General features: G+C 40.0%; 1 protein-coding gene across 1 annotated transcript; it reads left to right on the top strand.

Annotated features, from left to right (window-relative positions):
- The first annotated feature begins 4,995 nt into the window (after positions 1-4,995).
- Positions 4,996-8,988, top strand: gadd45aa (growth arrest and DNA-damage-inducible, alpha, a). Its single transcript, XM_060905489.1, has 4 exons — positions 4,996-5,145; positions 5,795-5,896; positions 5,988-6,204; positions 8,813-8,988. Exons 1-4 carry the CDS (start codon positions 5,102-5,104, stop codon positions 8,924-8,926), a joined length of 477 nt encoding a protein of 158 aa, XP_060761472.1. The 5' UTR covers positions 4,996-5,101; the 3' UTR covers positions 8,927-8,988.
- Positions 8,989-13,526: the final 4,538 nt, after the last annotated feature.

The following is a 13,526-nucleotide window of genomic DNA, read 5'->3' as shown; positions in this document are numbered from 1 at the left end:
CTTTCTGCTGTTGCATGCTGAGATGCTTTTCTGCTCACTACGGTTGTAAAGAGTTATTATGAGTTACTATAGCCTTCCTGGCAAAAAAGCTTGAACCACCTCAAATCTGTCCATTTTCTGATCTCTGAGCTCTATTATCAACAAGGCATTTGTTTCCACCTACAGAACTGTCACTCACTCACTCACTCACTCACTCGATGTTTTTTGTTTTTGGCACCATTCTGTGTAAACTCTTGAGACTGTTGTCTGAGAAAACCCCAGGAGATCAGCAGGTTCTGAAATACTCAAACCAAAAATACTCATCTGGCTCAAACCAACACCCATGCCACAGTGAAAGAAAGTCACACTTCACTATGAGATCACAATTTTTCCCATTCTGATGTTTGAACAAGGGCAGCATGGTGGTGTAGTGGTTAGCACAGTTGCCTCACAGCAAGAAGGTCCTGGGTTCGAGCCCAGCGGCCAACAGGGGCCTTTCTGTGTGGAGTTTGCATGTTCTCGCTGTGTCTACGTAGGTTTCCTCCAGGTGCTCCAGTTTCCCCCACAGTCCAAAGACATGTCCAAAGGCTAATTAGTGGCTCTAAATTGACCGTAGGTGTGAGTGTGAATGGTTGTTTGTCTCTGTGTCGCCCTGTGATAACCTGGCAATTTGTCCAGGGTGTACCCCCCCTCTTGCCCATAGTCAGCTGGGATAGACTCCAGTTTGCCTGTGACCCTGTAGAACAGGATAAGCAGCTACAGATCATGGATGGATGGATGTTTGAACATTAACTGAAGCTCTTGATTTGTATCTGCATGATTTTCAAGGGATCGGCTAATTAGAGAACTGTATCAAACAGCTACAGGTGGATGTAGGGATGTTCCTTTGAAGGTCCTGACTCTTCTGGCTTTTTATTACCTTACTGCAGCCATACTCCATTAACAACTCAGCACCTGGATCTCTAAACACATTGCTGATATTTCACTATAAGCATATTAATGTGTGGAGTTTAATTTTAAGACAACAACATGGATCACTTCAAGAGGAAGTTGTTGAGGGTGTGGTGTCGAGTTATTGGAACAGCTCCAGTGTGTTTGCAGTAATCTCCTCAGGCTGTTTTTTTTTTTCAGTTCATTACACAATCATCACTTGATTCACAATGACTTTAGGAAAATTCCCAATGGATTCATGTGGGTTTTTGTAAGGGTTTTTTTTCCACAGCAGATAGCCAGTATAATGTGTAAAATTAGGATCGTGTGCTGTTGCTAATCCTTTTGCAAACAGGGTCCTGAAAGTAAAATGAACTATTACATGTTTACTTTTATGTTTATATATCTATATACAGTGGTGCTTGGAAGTTTGTGAACCCTTTAGAATGCTCTATAGTTCTGCATAAACATGACCTAAAACATCATCAGATTTTCATACAAGTCCTAAAAGTAGATAAAGAGAACCCAGTTAAACAAATGAGACAAAAATATTATACTTGGTCATTTATTTATTGAGGAAAATGATCCAATATTACATATCTGTGAGTGGCAAAAGTATGTGAACCTCTAGGATTAGCAGTTAATTTGAAGGTGAAATTAGAGTCAGGTGTTTTCAATCAGTGGGATGACAATCAGGTGTGAGTGGGCACCCTGTTTTATTTAAAGAACAGGGATCTATCAAAGTCTGATCTTCACAACACATGTTTGTGGAGGTATATCATGGTACGAACAAAGGAGATTTCTGAGGACCTCAGAAAAAGTGTTGATGATGCTCATCAGGCTGGAAAAGGTTACAAAACCATCTCTAAAGAGTTTGGACTCCACCAATCCACAGTCAGACAGATTGTGTACAAATGGAGGAAATTCAAGACCGTTGTTACCCTCCCCAGGAGTGGTTGACCAACAAAGATCACTCCAAGAGCAAGGCGTGTAATAGTTGGCGAGGTCACAAAGGACCTCTCACATTGGCTAATGTTAATGTTCATGAGTCCAGCATCAGGATAACACAGAACAACAATGGTGTGCATGGCAGGGTTGCAAGGAGAAAGCCACTGCTCTCCAAAAAGAACACTGCTGCTCGTTTGCAGTTTGCTAAACATCACGTGGACAAGCCAAAAGGCTATTGGAAAAATGTTTTGTGGACAGATGAGACCAAAATAGAACTTTTTGGTTTAAATGAGAAGCGTTATTTTTGGAGAAAGGAAAACACTGCATTCCAGCATAGGAACCTTATCCCATCTGTGAAACATGGTGGTGGTAGTATCATGGTTTGGGCCTGTTTTGCTGCATCTGGGCCAGGACGGCTTGCCATCATTGATGGAACAATGAATTCTGAATTATACCAGCGAATTCTAAAGGAAAATGTCAGGACATCTGTCCATGAACTGAATCTCAAGAGAAGGTGGGTCATGCAGCAAGACAACGACCCTAAGCACACAAGTCGTTCTACCAAAGAATGGTTAAAGAAGAATAAAGTTAATGTTTTGGAATGGCCAAGTCAAAGTCCTGACCTTAATCCAATGGAAATGTTGTGGAAGGACCTGAAGCGAGCAGTTCATGTGAGGAAACCCACCAACATCCCAGAGTTGAAGTTGTTCTATATGGAGGAATGGGCTAAAATTCCTCCAAGCCGGTGTGCAGGACTGATCAACAGTTACTGCAAACGTTTAGTTGCAGTTATTGCTGCACAAGGGGGTCACACCAGATACTGAAACCAAAGGTTCACATACTTTTGCCACTCACAGATATGTAATCTCATCTCATCTCATTATCTCTAGCCGCTTTATCCTGTTCTACAGGGTCGCAGGCAAGCTGGAGCCTATCCCAGCTGACTACGGGCAAAAGGCGGGGTACACCCTGGACAAGTCGCCAGGTCATCACAGGGCTGACACATAGACACAGACAACCATTCACATTCACACGTACAGTCAATTTAGAGTCACCAGTTAACCTAACCTGCATGTCTTTGGACAGTGGGGGAAACCGGAGCACCCGGAGGAAACCCACGCAGACATGGGGAGAACATGTAAACTCCGCACAGAAAGGCCCTCGCCGGCCACGGGGCTCGAACCCAGACCTTCTTGCTGTGAGGTGACAGCGCTAACCACTACGACACCATGCCGCCCCGCATAAAATCATACAGATACAAATCAAGAGTTTCAGTTAATGTTCACAATGTTCAAACATAAGAATGGGAAAAAATTTGATCTCACAGTGAAGTGTGACTTTCTTTCACTGTGGTATGGGTGTTGGTTTGAGCCAGATGGACTGGTTTGAGTATTTCAGAAACTGCTGATCTCCTGGGGTTTTCACACACACAACAGTGTCTAGAGTTTATACAGAATGGTGCCAAAAACAAAAAACATCATCGAGTGAGTGAGTGAGGGACAGTTCTGTGGGTGGAAACAAACGCCTTGTTGATAAGAGAGGGTCAGAGGAAAATGGACAGATTTTAGGTGGTTTGAGCTGACAGGAAGGATACAGCAAATCATAGAATCACTCTTTACAACCATGGTGAGCAGAAAAGCATCTCAGCATGCAACAGCAGGCAGAAGAACACATTGGGTTCCACTCCTGCAGCCAAGAACAGGGATCTTAGAATCAACAAGTTCCTATTAAAGTGGCCGATGAGTGTATGTAGGCTATAATAATAAGCGGTGCTAGAAAAAGAATCCTGATGAACATAAAACTTGACCAACGAACATTCCACATAATTATGCAGAAGGATAAGAGTTTGTGTGCACTTGAAATAATATTCAGTGTGCATGTCTCCACTCTAAAGTTTGGTGAGATTTGGCCTCATGGTGTCACTATTTTCCACAAAACCCATGAAAGAACTTCCTGAAGGGAAATTACATCTTACAAAACATGATTAAGTCATCCAAATCTGTGCACACATGTGACTTCTGGAAAGACAGAAGCAATACTTGGGCCTAATGAAGGCAGAAAGCATGCAAACAATCTTTTAATGCATTTTAAAAGATTTTATTTTATATTAATGACCCAAAACCACATCTATGGACGCTTTATATAGCTTATGTGTTATTAAGTTCAAATTATGTTGTTAAGTTCTAATAATGAGATATTAAGTTGAAATTGTGACATAACACATCAGTTTTTCCACAATTTGCAGTTCTGTCGGCTTCAAAAGCATTTCTTCGTGTGTTTATTGCTTGTTTGTTTAAGAAAATACTTATAGATGCATATAGGCCTAAATCTCTCCATCAGAAGCATTTAAGCACAAAATTGTGACAAAAAAGGACTGAAGTGCTGTTTTGACATTTTTGACTCAGTGTTTGAAGGCAAAATGACAAGATATTAACTTGAATTGGCAAAATAGCATGTCATTATTTTGCAGTTCAGTGTTGTCCAGTCTTTAAAAGCATGCATTATTTAAATTCAAATTCTGATTCTAATTCTAATTCTAAACATTTTATTTGTCCGCACGCAGAGATGTGAATGGTTTTTTTTTTAAATATGTGAATGTTTTTATTTAAATGTGCTAAACTTTATAAACGTTACAATGAGTGCACTAATTTAAATGAAGTCACAGGCCATGTTTAGAAATGTTACACAATTATCTGACAGGTTAAAGAAATCAGATTAGAGAAAAATGTTTACAAGTAGACTAAAGGTTGATATGATCTGAGAACTATTACTTCTTAATATATTAATATAATTTATTTAGTGTTCTTATCACAGGAATTTAAAAAAAAACAAAAAACCTTTAGACATGTCAGGGCAAAGTATTTCACCTTCAGAAACCAGCTCTCATCACTGACTGGATACAGACCCCGCCTCTTAAGACGCAGGATAAACCAATCAGACACCGTTATTTCTAGATCCGTGCAGCGATTGGCTGTCAGGAGGACAATTTTGCCGACTCAAATTAGCATACGTCCATTCAGCGTGCGCGCGTGCTCCTGAGTATCTATGTCAGACGACCAATCAGAAATGATATGCTAATTTTGGAGCTGGAGTCCTGCCTGATTTACCCAGTGACCGTCAGAACGCAGCCAGAACGACTTGGTCCGTGTGGCGAGAACTAGTGTGTGTTTAAGCGTAAAATAATTTAAAGCGAATTCTTTTTAAGAACAAATATCAATACGTACTGGATTTCTTGACAAGCACCATGACCTTTGAAGAGCTGAATGGAGATTATACTTCTGTCGAAAGGTAGGTTTTTGGTGGTTAATATTTTAGTAGTAGATTTCTGTGAGAACTCGCGTGCACGCGCATTATTTTAGATTAATGAGCAGCAACATTTTCAGAATTTAAGAAGTTTGTGACTTATACAGTAAAAACACGGAGATTCAGACAGTGCAGTTAAATTCTTATTTTTAAAAAAAGCGCTGAACGGAGCTCAGTAGATGTTTGTGGTAGAATTTAAAATTTTTTTGGTGTAGATGTTTGTGGTAGAATAAAAAAAATCCGTAGATAATATAAATGTTAGTCACATATAAAGTTGCTGAAAATGTGAATATGGTTCTTAAAGAAAATTCGTCAGTAAAACTACTGAAAAGCTGTTAGCAAGCCGGGTGGCTCGTGACAGCTGCTGGGTCACGTGACTTAGCGTGAACGAGCGCCTGCGTGCACGCTGTGCGGCGCAGGCATTCACAGAAAAAGTGCACGTTTATTTATTACTTTATTTATTTATTTATTGCATGTATCATAACTATTTTGCGAATAAACTTTTGATTTTTTATAAGTGCGTTTGCGTTACTGTACTCGTGCAAAAGTGCAGCAAAGCACGCTGATAATGAGGATCATGGTTCCTGACATTCCTAACATTCCTCACATGTGCCTGTCTTTTTCCATGCTTCAGGATGGATTCAGTCTCTAAAGCCCTTGAGGAAGTCCTCGCCTCTGCCTTGCTCCAAGGCTGGGTTACTGTTGGAGTTTATGAATCTGCAAAGGCACTGAATGTGTAAGTAGCTCCTGTGCACAAATATCATAAACCCTTTCTCATCAGAAATCACCGCTGCATGGATCTAACATCTACATTTGGCATTTTTCAGAGACCCGGATAATGTCGTGCTGTGCATCTTGGCCACCGATGACGAGGATGTGAAGGATGTCGCCTTGCAGATCCACTTCACTCTCATCCAGGCCTTCTGCTGCGAGAATGACATCAACATCCTGCGTGTGAACAACACCAGGCGCCTCGCCAAGATCCTGGAAGGACCTGGGAAGCAAGGAGGCGAGCAAATGGACCTGCATTGCATCTTAGTCACTGTACGTATCCACAGGAATATGCAAAATAATAATAAGAGGTGTAGAGATCCTATTGGGATGTTAGAGTACTTAAATGTAAATTAGTCACTAATTAATTGAATGACACGCGTGCGGCTGACGTGTGTGTGTGAAAGAATGTTCCAGCACAGCTTGCCTAAACATGTCTGGCAGTTGCTCACCGTTGGCCTGCTTTCTAGCTCTCATGCAAATAATCATCTCTAACAGCCATGAAGACTCAGGTTCAGGGCCTCGTTTGCATTTCTTAATTTAACAGGAAGTCAAAACATTCAGATGAGATGATGATAACTTTATTCATCCTGAAAACTTTTTATTCCAACTTGCTCAGGACGATGCAGTTGTAAACCTATAAAAGTAAAAATATTAACCTAATAATAATAATTGTGTAGTATTCATTTTTGGGGTCAGTAGGCTATATTATATTAACATTTTATAAGCATTTTTTTTATCCGGCTTTAACCGTTAGCTAAAAGGAGATATGCAGAACCTTTATTTGTAAATACATTTCTGAGTGGATAGTATCTCCATCCTTGACTCTTGTATGCTACATAATTGGGAATAAAAATGTATTTTTGAGAGTTAAAATCGACGGCAAAGTTGGCATTCGAGCTGAGCCAGCCAGTCACAGCGGGAACCGGTGCTATAGACCAAAGCCAGACTCGGAAGGCGAGAGCGGTTGCAATGGCCTCTTCATTCGGATTTATTGGAGATTCTTCAGATTCCTCAGATAGTAATACATCTGACTGTGATAGTCCTGAAATTAGTGTGTGTACATGCTACTGCTATACACGTAGAACCGTATCAATTCAAACCATCAGAAAGTGAATCCTATAGTAACACATCAGCCACGGAGGCCCCCACCTTACAATATATAACCAGAGAACAAAGCCGCCTAGAGAATTGGGTGGAATTGAACTGACAGTCTCATGTGACTCATTAAAACAGGATAGGTGTTATAACTTATGCAACATGTTGTACATGCATGCATTTTCACTGATCAAATGTAAAAGGCTAATTAAATAATCAGTTGAACTGAGACAATCACATTCCGAAGCAAATTAAATAATCTTATACCGGTAACTTAAGCACACAATACAAGTTACATGTAATAATCTAAATGCAGGTAAGCGTGTTTGTTTTTGTTGTGATGTAGCCAAATGAAAGTCACATCTTGCCCATCTGTGTTCTCGCTTCTTGAAGGCCGATCTTGTGGCCGGTTTTTGAAACAATCTGACTTTCGGTTCTTTGTTCATTCGCTTCTTCCACGTAAGGGCGAGATATTGCTGCTGAGGCAAGCATATCCAGCGCAGAAATCAGATGGCTGCTCCATTCATTCTCCATTTTCTCCATACTGAGTACTCCATTATTACTGCTCGGCTCACACTCTGGGAGAACTGGTGCAACTGAACTTATTTTCTTTCTCTTGTAGTTTTCTTTTCCTTTAATTGTTGATCCTGCACCCTCTTTCAGTACGGGCTTATAGCCAATGCTCCTCAACAGATCAGAGGTCTCGTACGACTCTTTACTCAGTAAAATGTGCCCCTGAATTTCTTGCAAAATGCATCCAAATCTTTGCAGTTTGAACGTTCTTGGGCCATGAACACAACGTAAATCCACCTTCTGTCGTGTTGCTGGCAGGTGCAGCAACACATCTACATGGCATGGCGATAAATTAGCTCAAAATGGAGGACCTGGAGTTGCAGTCAGCTCTGTGTTTTAGTATAGCGGAAATGGCGATGAGACCGATAGACTTCCTGCTGTGACATCACAGATGTCAAGGTCATTCACTCAGACCCGCTACCTATGTGAATCATTTTAATCGTAAAAATTACTATGTTAGATTTCTTGTTAACGCTTAAAACTATTCCTGTGCCATTCTTGAGGTCTCAAGGCATTTATAAACAAAAAGTGAGGCCATGGCTCTGCGTATCTCTTTTAAAACTGTTATGAGTTACACATTACTGCTTAGTGTATAGAAAGGTTAGAGCAGATCTGTGGTTATGGACGAAGTAGCTGAGGTTCGTTGATACAATATGATTTTATGAGTACTGCGATAACATGAGGATGGATCACAGGTCTCAATCTTCACCACTGTTACAGTAACGATTAGCAAATGTTAATAATTATCATTTAAATAGGAGCTCTGAGTTTTATCATATTTATGAATTAAACAACCTGATCGATGTACGAGTGTAAAATGCTACTTTACAGTTGTAGCTTGTTAAGCTACATGTTTTTTAGAAAATCTGTCTAAATGACCAAGAAACCAAACTACGCTTTTATTAAATTAGTTAGCTATGTTACAAGCTACTAAGATGCCATCGCTAGTATAGTTTTGCTTTCCGGCTGAAAGGAAATTCATTTCACGTTTTCTATAAGTGACGGAGAAGATTTATCAAAAATGTGTGTGTACCCACCACCCCCAGGTTTACTGTCCCCCTTTCCAAGAAATACATTTTATTCTTATTAGTTAACATTTCGTAACATAATCGTATGTGTCATGATGTCATTTTAGTTGCTATTATATCCCCCCCCCCCATTGCCATGCTAAGAAATCTACAACACTGTGTGTTTCTTTTTCCCCCTTTAGAGTCCATGTGCGTCTTCATGGAAGAACCAGGCGTTGTGGAACGTGCATCACTTCTGCCATGAGAGCCGCAGCATGGACCAGTGGGTTCCCGTCATCAATCTCCCCGAGCGATGAGACAAAAAAAAAAGAACTGAACTGAACAAAAGTAAAAATTATACTTTTTAAAAAAAAAAAAACAATAAACGTTATAAAACTCCTGAATGCTGCGTCCTGAGTATGGCAGGTCATGGAACTCGATCTCAGCCTGCTCTCGAAGAGGAAGGAGGAAGAGTGTTTTCTCCAGCATCCCCTGTCCAGATGAGTCAGCAGGTTTTTATTTTTGCTTTCAGAGAAGGGGGAGGATGTTGAGCTGGACGGACAAACAAAACAATCACAAGCTGTCCGTCTGTGCTGAGCACCGAGGCTTACATGTGAAGGAGGGATTTCTAGGAAGGATGGGTTCAGGACGAGGCCACTAGCATGGTCACGCTGTTCAGTTTCTCAGAAATCTGAAGTTATTTACAATTTTTTATTATTATTATTATTATTATTATTATTAATGGTATTGTGAAAACTATTTATATATGGATATAAAGAGATGGATTCAGAAACCTTTCCACTTCTGTACAAGTGGGGTTTTTTTTTGTGTGTGTGTGCAAGTTAATCACTTGTTTTCTAATTTATTTCATATTATTCACTGTAAAAGTATTTATGCTAATTCCTTTTTTTTTTATACAACCGACAGTCCTGTGATTGGTTACAGATGTATTTTGTGATGCAATAAAATGTATTTTGGAAAGAAAGAAAAATGGTGTTGATGCATCATGCTTTGTAGTAGGTTCTGCTAAGGACGGGTTTATTGCGCGATGTAGACGGACTCAGATGTAATTACATTGTTTTTAAAATTCCGTGCGCTTAAAACGGTGTCCCCCTGCTAATCATGTAGCCCTAATCATGTGTTGCTTTTACTTTTCTTAATGGCGAGTGAAATATCTCTGCAAATGGTATTTCAATGCTGACATGCCAAAAAGATAGCGGAGTCCACATTTGGAAGATGAAGGAAGAGAAGCCTATTTTCATGTATGTTAATTCTTAAGGACTTGTCTCTATATTGTGCGTGTTTAATGTTGGTGTCTTAACAACACACAAGCTTACGTTGTAGTGTGTGTGTGTGAGAGAGAGATTTTATCCTTGGCTGGCTACGAGCCAGTGTGGACGTTACGCAGTAATCACTGGTAATACCAGCGCTGGCTCCATCCTCTGTGATCGGAAATGTTGAGTGAGGAGAACGTGAGCCTTGTGCAGACTATAGGACCTATGCAAAGTACGTGCTTGCACAGTAAATAGTTTAAGTAAAAGGCGTTTCAGGGTACAACGGGAAGGGTTGACAGGTAGCCTATGAGGCCTGTACTATAAAAATGTGGCCCGGTGCCTCAGGTGTTGATGATCAGGGCTTTAAAAAAAGGTGTATAAATATCGTTTTAAAAATCGCGATATCGATATTTACTGAAAAAATCGTGATATTGATTTTTTCCAATATCGAGCAACCCTAATCTGAGTACATTAGCATAATCGACAGTGAACATAAGTTTTATATTGTTCTCTTTGTAGCAGGTTAAATAGCAAATAATTATCAATTGGACAAAATGCCTTCAAAATCAACAATAATACTTAATAAACAAAATATTTAATAATAAGGATGTTGCTACTATATATGCACTATAGTTCTCTATATGGGTACATCTATCAATCATTTTATTTTTGCTTCATTACTCATTTGAGTCTCATATCACAGTCCTAAAACTAAAAAGCATTAAATTCTAAAATACAAAAAATGTATAAAGTTCAGTGTAATGATCGGGGAGATTGTTCTATAGTACAGTATTTATATATAAAGATAGAACTGAAACACAGGAAAATGTCATTTTTCTCTCCTTTCTGTCTCTGCTTCCTCTCAGGCCCCACTCTGACCTCAGTGACCCTCTGAACAGACAGACAAAAGCCCCCGGTTCCTGTCTTTATTCTGCTTTAGTCAGCGTAACGCGGTATTCATGTCGCCCTGCTCCCTTTTCAGCCTGATAAACTCCTGACGTGGTGAACGACTCTGCTGGAGCTCAGCACTTTCGCTCCTCGGGCCGGAGGACTCGAGAAAAGTCTCGAGAAGTTTTCTGTATTGACCTGAACTCATCTCGGACGAATTCTTTTGGATCTGTACTTGGACTTTGGTCTTGGATGTTGGTCTCGCTAAATACGGTCTTGTTTGTAAAATCAACAGGCTTCATCTATGAATCTTTTAGTGGCGTCGTAAATGTGCGAATGTTTGCGTAAGGCAAATCAAACTCAAACTTTCCACCGTTTTCAGAAACTTTTTCATGGAGTGATTTACTTCATGCTCATGTGTGTCTGTTGATTAGCTGTAAGGAGCATGGCGTGTTCCCAAAGCAGCTCATTTGCATGAAGTGACAACACAAAACTCCATAAAAGGTCAAAGCAGAAAAACAGCTGGGAGCATGAAATGAACAATCAGGGTAAGTGCTGAGAAACAGAAGTGGAAGTTATTTTGACTCCTATACCAAGAAGAAGAACTAGAAGGGCAGACCTCCACCAAGCCACATATTTGGATTTGCATCAAAATCTAATCAATTGGGGGCGGGATTCGCCCATGCCTCACATTTCCTTAAAAATATCATCAAAATCCATTCTAGTTTTGAGTTACATTGGGAACAAATAAACAAACAAACAGAGGTGAAAACATAACCTTCTCCAAAATATTTGGCGGAGGTAATAATAACGAAACTGTCAATAACAACGTAGCTCACTCCAGCCCTGTCTAGTCCAGAAGGAACGATCTAAAGTGAACCACCTTGTGCAATAAATGTCACAAGCTATATACACTATATACACTTTTCAAAGGAGGTGTACTTATTTACGCTGAGCACTGTATAGTGCTCAGCGTAAATAAGTACACCTCCTTTGAAAAGTAACATTTTAAACAATATCTCAATGAACACAATTTCCAAAATGTTGACAAGACAAAGTTTAATATAACATCTGTTTAACTTATAACATGAAAGTAAGGTTAATAATATAACTTAGATTACACATTTTTGTCAGTTTTACTCAAATTAGGGTGGTGCAAAAATGAGTCCACCCCACTGAAAGTCTCTGGAGCAAAGCTAAATTGTAGACTACAAATGTCTAATTTAACAAGAATACAATCAAAGGTGAGTCTATTTAGTCATTACACAGGTGTCCAGCAGACAGTTGACTATAAAAGGGTGTTACTTAAAGAAAACCCCTTCCCATTTCATGCTGTCAGCAATGGCACCACATGGAAGAGAAATGACACAAGACCTGAGAAAGAAAATAATTTCTTTACACCACAAAGGTGAAGGCTACAAGAAGATCAGCAAAGCTTTACTTATCAGTCAGAATACTGTAGCAAAAGTGGTACAAAAATTTAAGAAAGATGGAACTGCAACCATCTCACAGAGACGTCCAGGTCGTCCACGGAAGTTAACACCTCGACAGGAGCGTCTTCTGATGAGAAGGGTTGAAGAAAATCGGCATGCAAGTTCACTGCAGTTATCTAAAGAAGTAGAAAGCCAAACTGGGGTGACTATTTCCCGTGACACAATACGCTGCAGAGGAATGGCATGCATGGATGCCGTCCACGAAAGAAGCCTCTCCTAAAGCCCAGGCACAAAAAAGCCCGCCTAGAGTTTGCCAGGGCCCATGCTGACAAAGATGAAGACTACTGGGACTCTATACTCTGGAGTGATGAGACCAAGATAAATGTTTTTGGAACTGATGGCTTCAAAACTGTATGGTGTTGCAAAGGTGAGGAATACAAAGAAAAATGCCTGGTGCCTGCAGTGAAACGTGGTGGTGGCAGTGTCCTTATGTGGGGCTGCATGAGTGCTGCTGGTGTCGAGGAGCTGCATTTCATTGATGACATCATGAATTCACAGACGTATTGCTCTATACTGAAAGAGAAGATGCTACCATCACTCCGTGCCCTTGGTCGTCGTGCACTTTTCCAACATGACTAAACACACATCTAAGGCCACTGTTGGATTTCTGAAGAAGAACAGGGTGAAAGTGATTCAGTGGCCAAGTATGTCTCCTGATCTGAACCCAATCGAACACCTATGGGGAATTCTGAAGAGACAAGTTAAGCATCACTCTCCATCCAGCATCCAGTCACTAAAAGAGGTCGTTGTTGAAGAATGGAAAAAGATTGATGTTGCAAAATGTCACCAACTTGTTCATTCCATGCCTAGAAGGTACACTGTACAAGGTACTACAGTGGTGCTTGAAAGTTTGTGAACCCTTTAGAATTTTCTATATTTCTGCATAAATATGACCTAAAACATCATCAGATTTTCACACAAGTCCTAAAAGTAGATAAAGAGAACCCAGTTAAACAAATGAGACAAAAATATTATACTTGGTCATTTATTTATTGAGGAAAATGATCCAATATTACATATCTGTGAGTGGCAAAAATATGTGAACCTCTAGGATTAGCAGTTAATTTGAAGGTGAAATTAGAGTCAGGTGTTTTCAATCAATGGGATGACAATCAGGTGTGAGTGGGCACCCTGTTTTATTTAAAGAACAGGGATCTATCAAAGTCTGATCTTCACAACACATGTTTGTGGAAGTGTATCATGGCATGAACAAAGGAGATTTCTGAGCACCTCAGAAAAAGCATTGTTGATGCTCATCAGGC

The sequence above is a fragment of the Neoarius graeffei genome, chromosome 23, assembly GCF_027579695.1.
Source record: "Neoarius graeffei isolate fNeoGra1 chromosome 23, fNeoGra1.pri, whole genome shotgun sequence".
Taxonomy (NCBI): Eukaryota; Metazoa; Chordata; class Actinopteri; order Siluriformes; family Ariidae; genus Neoarius; species Neoarius graeffei.
Note: the sequence above shows the minus strand (reverse complement) of the source record. Positions and strands in the feature narration are given on the sequence as shown.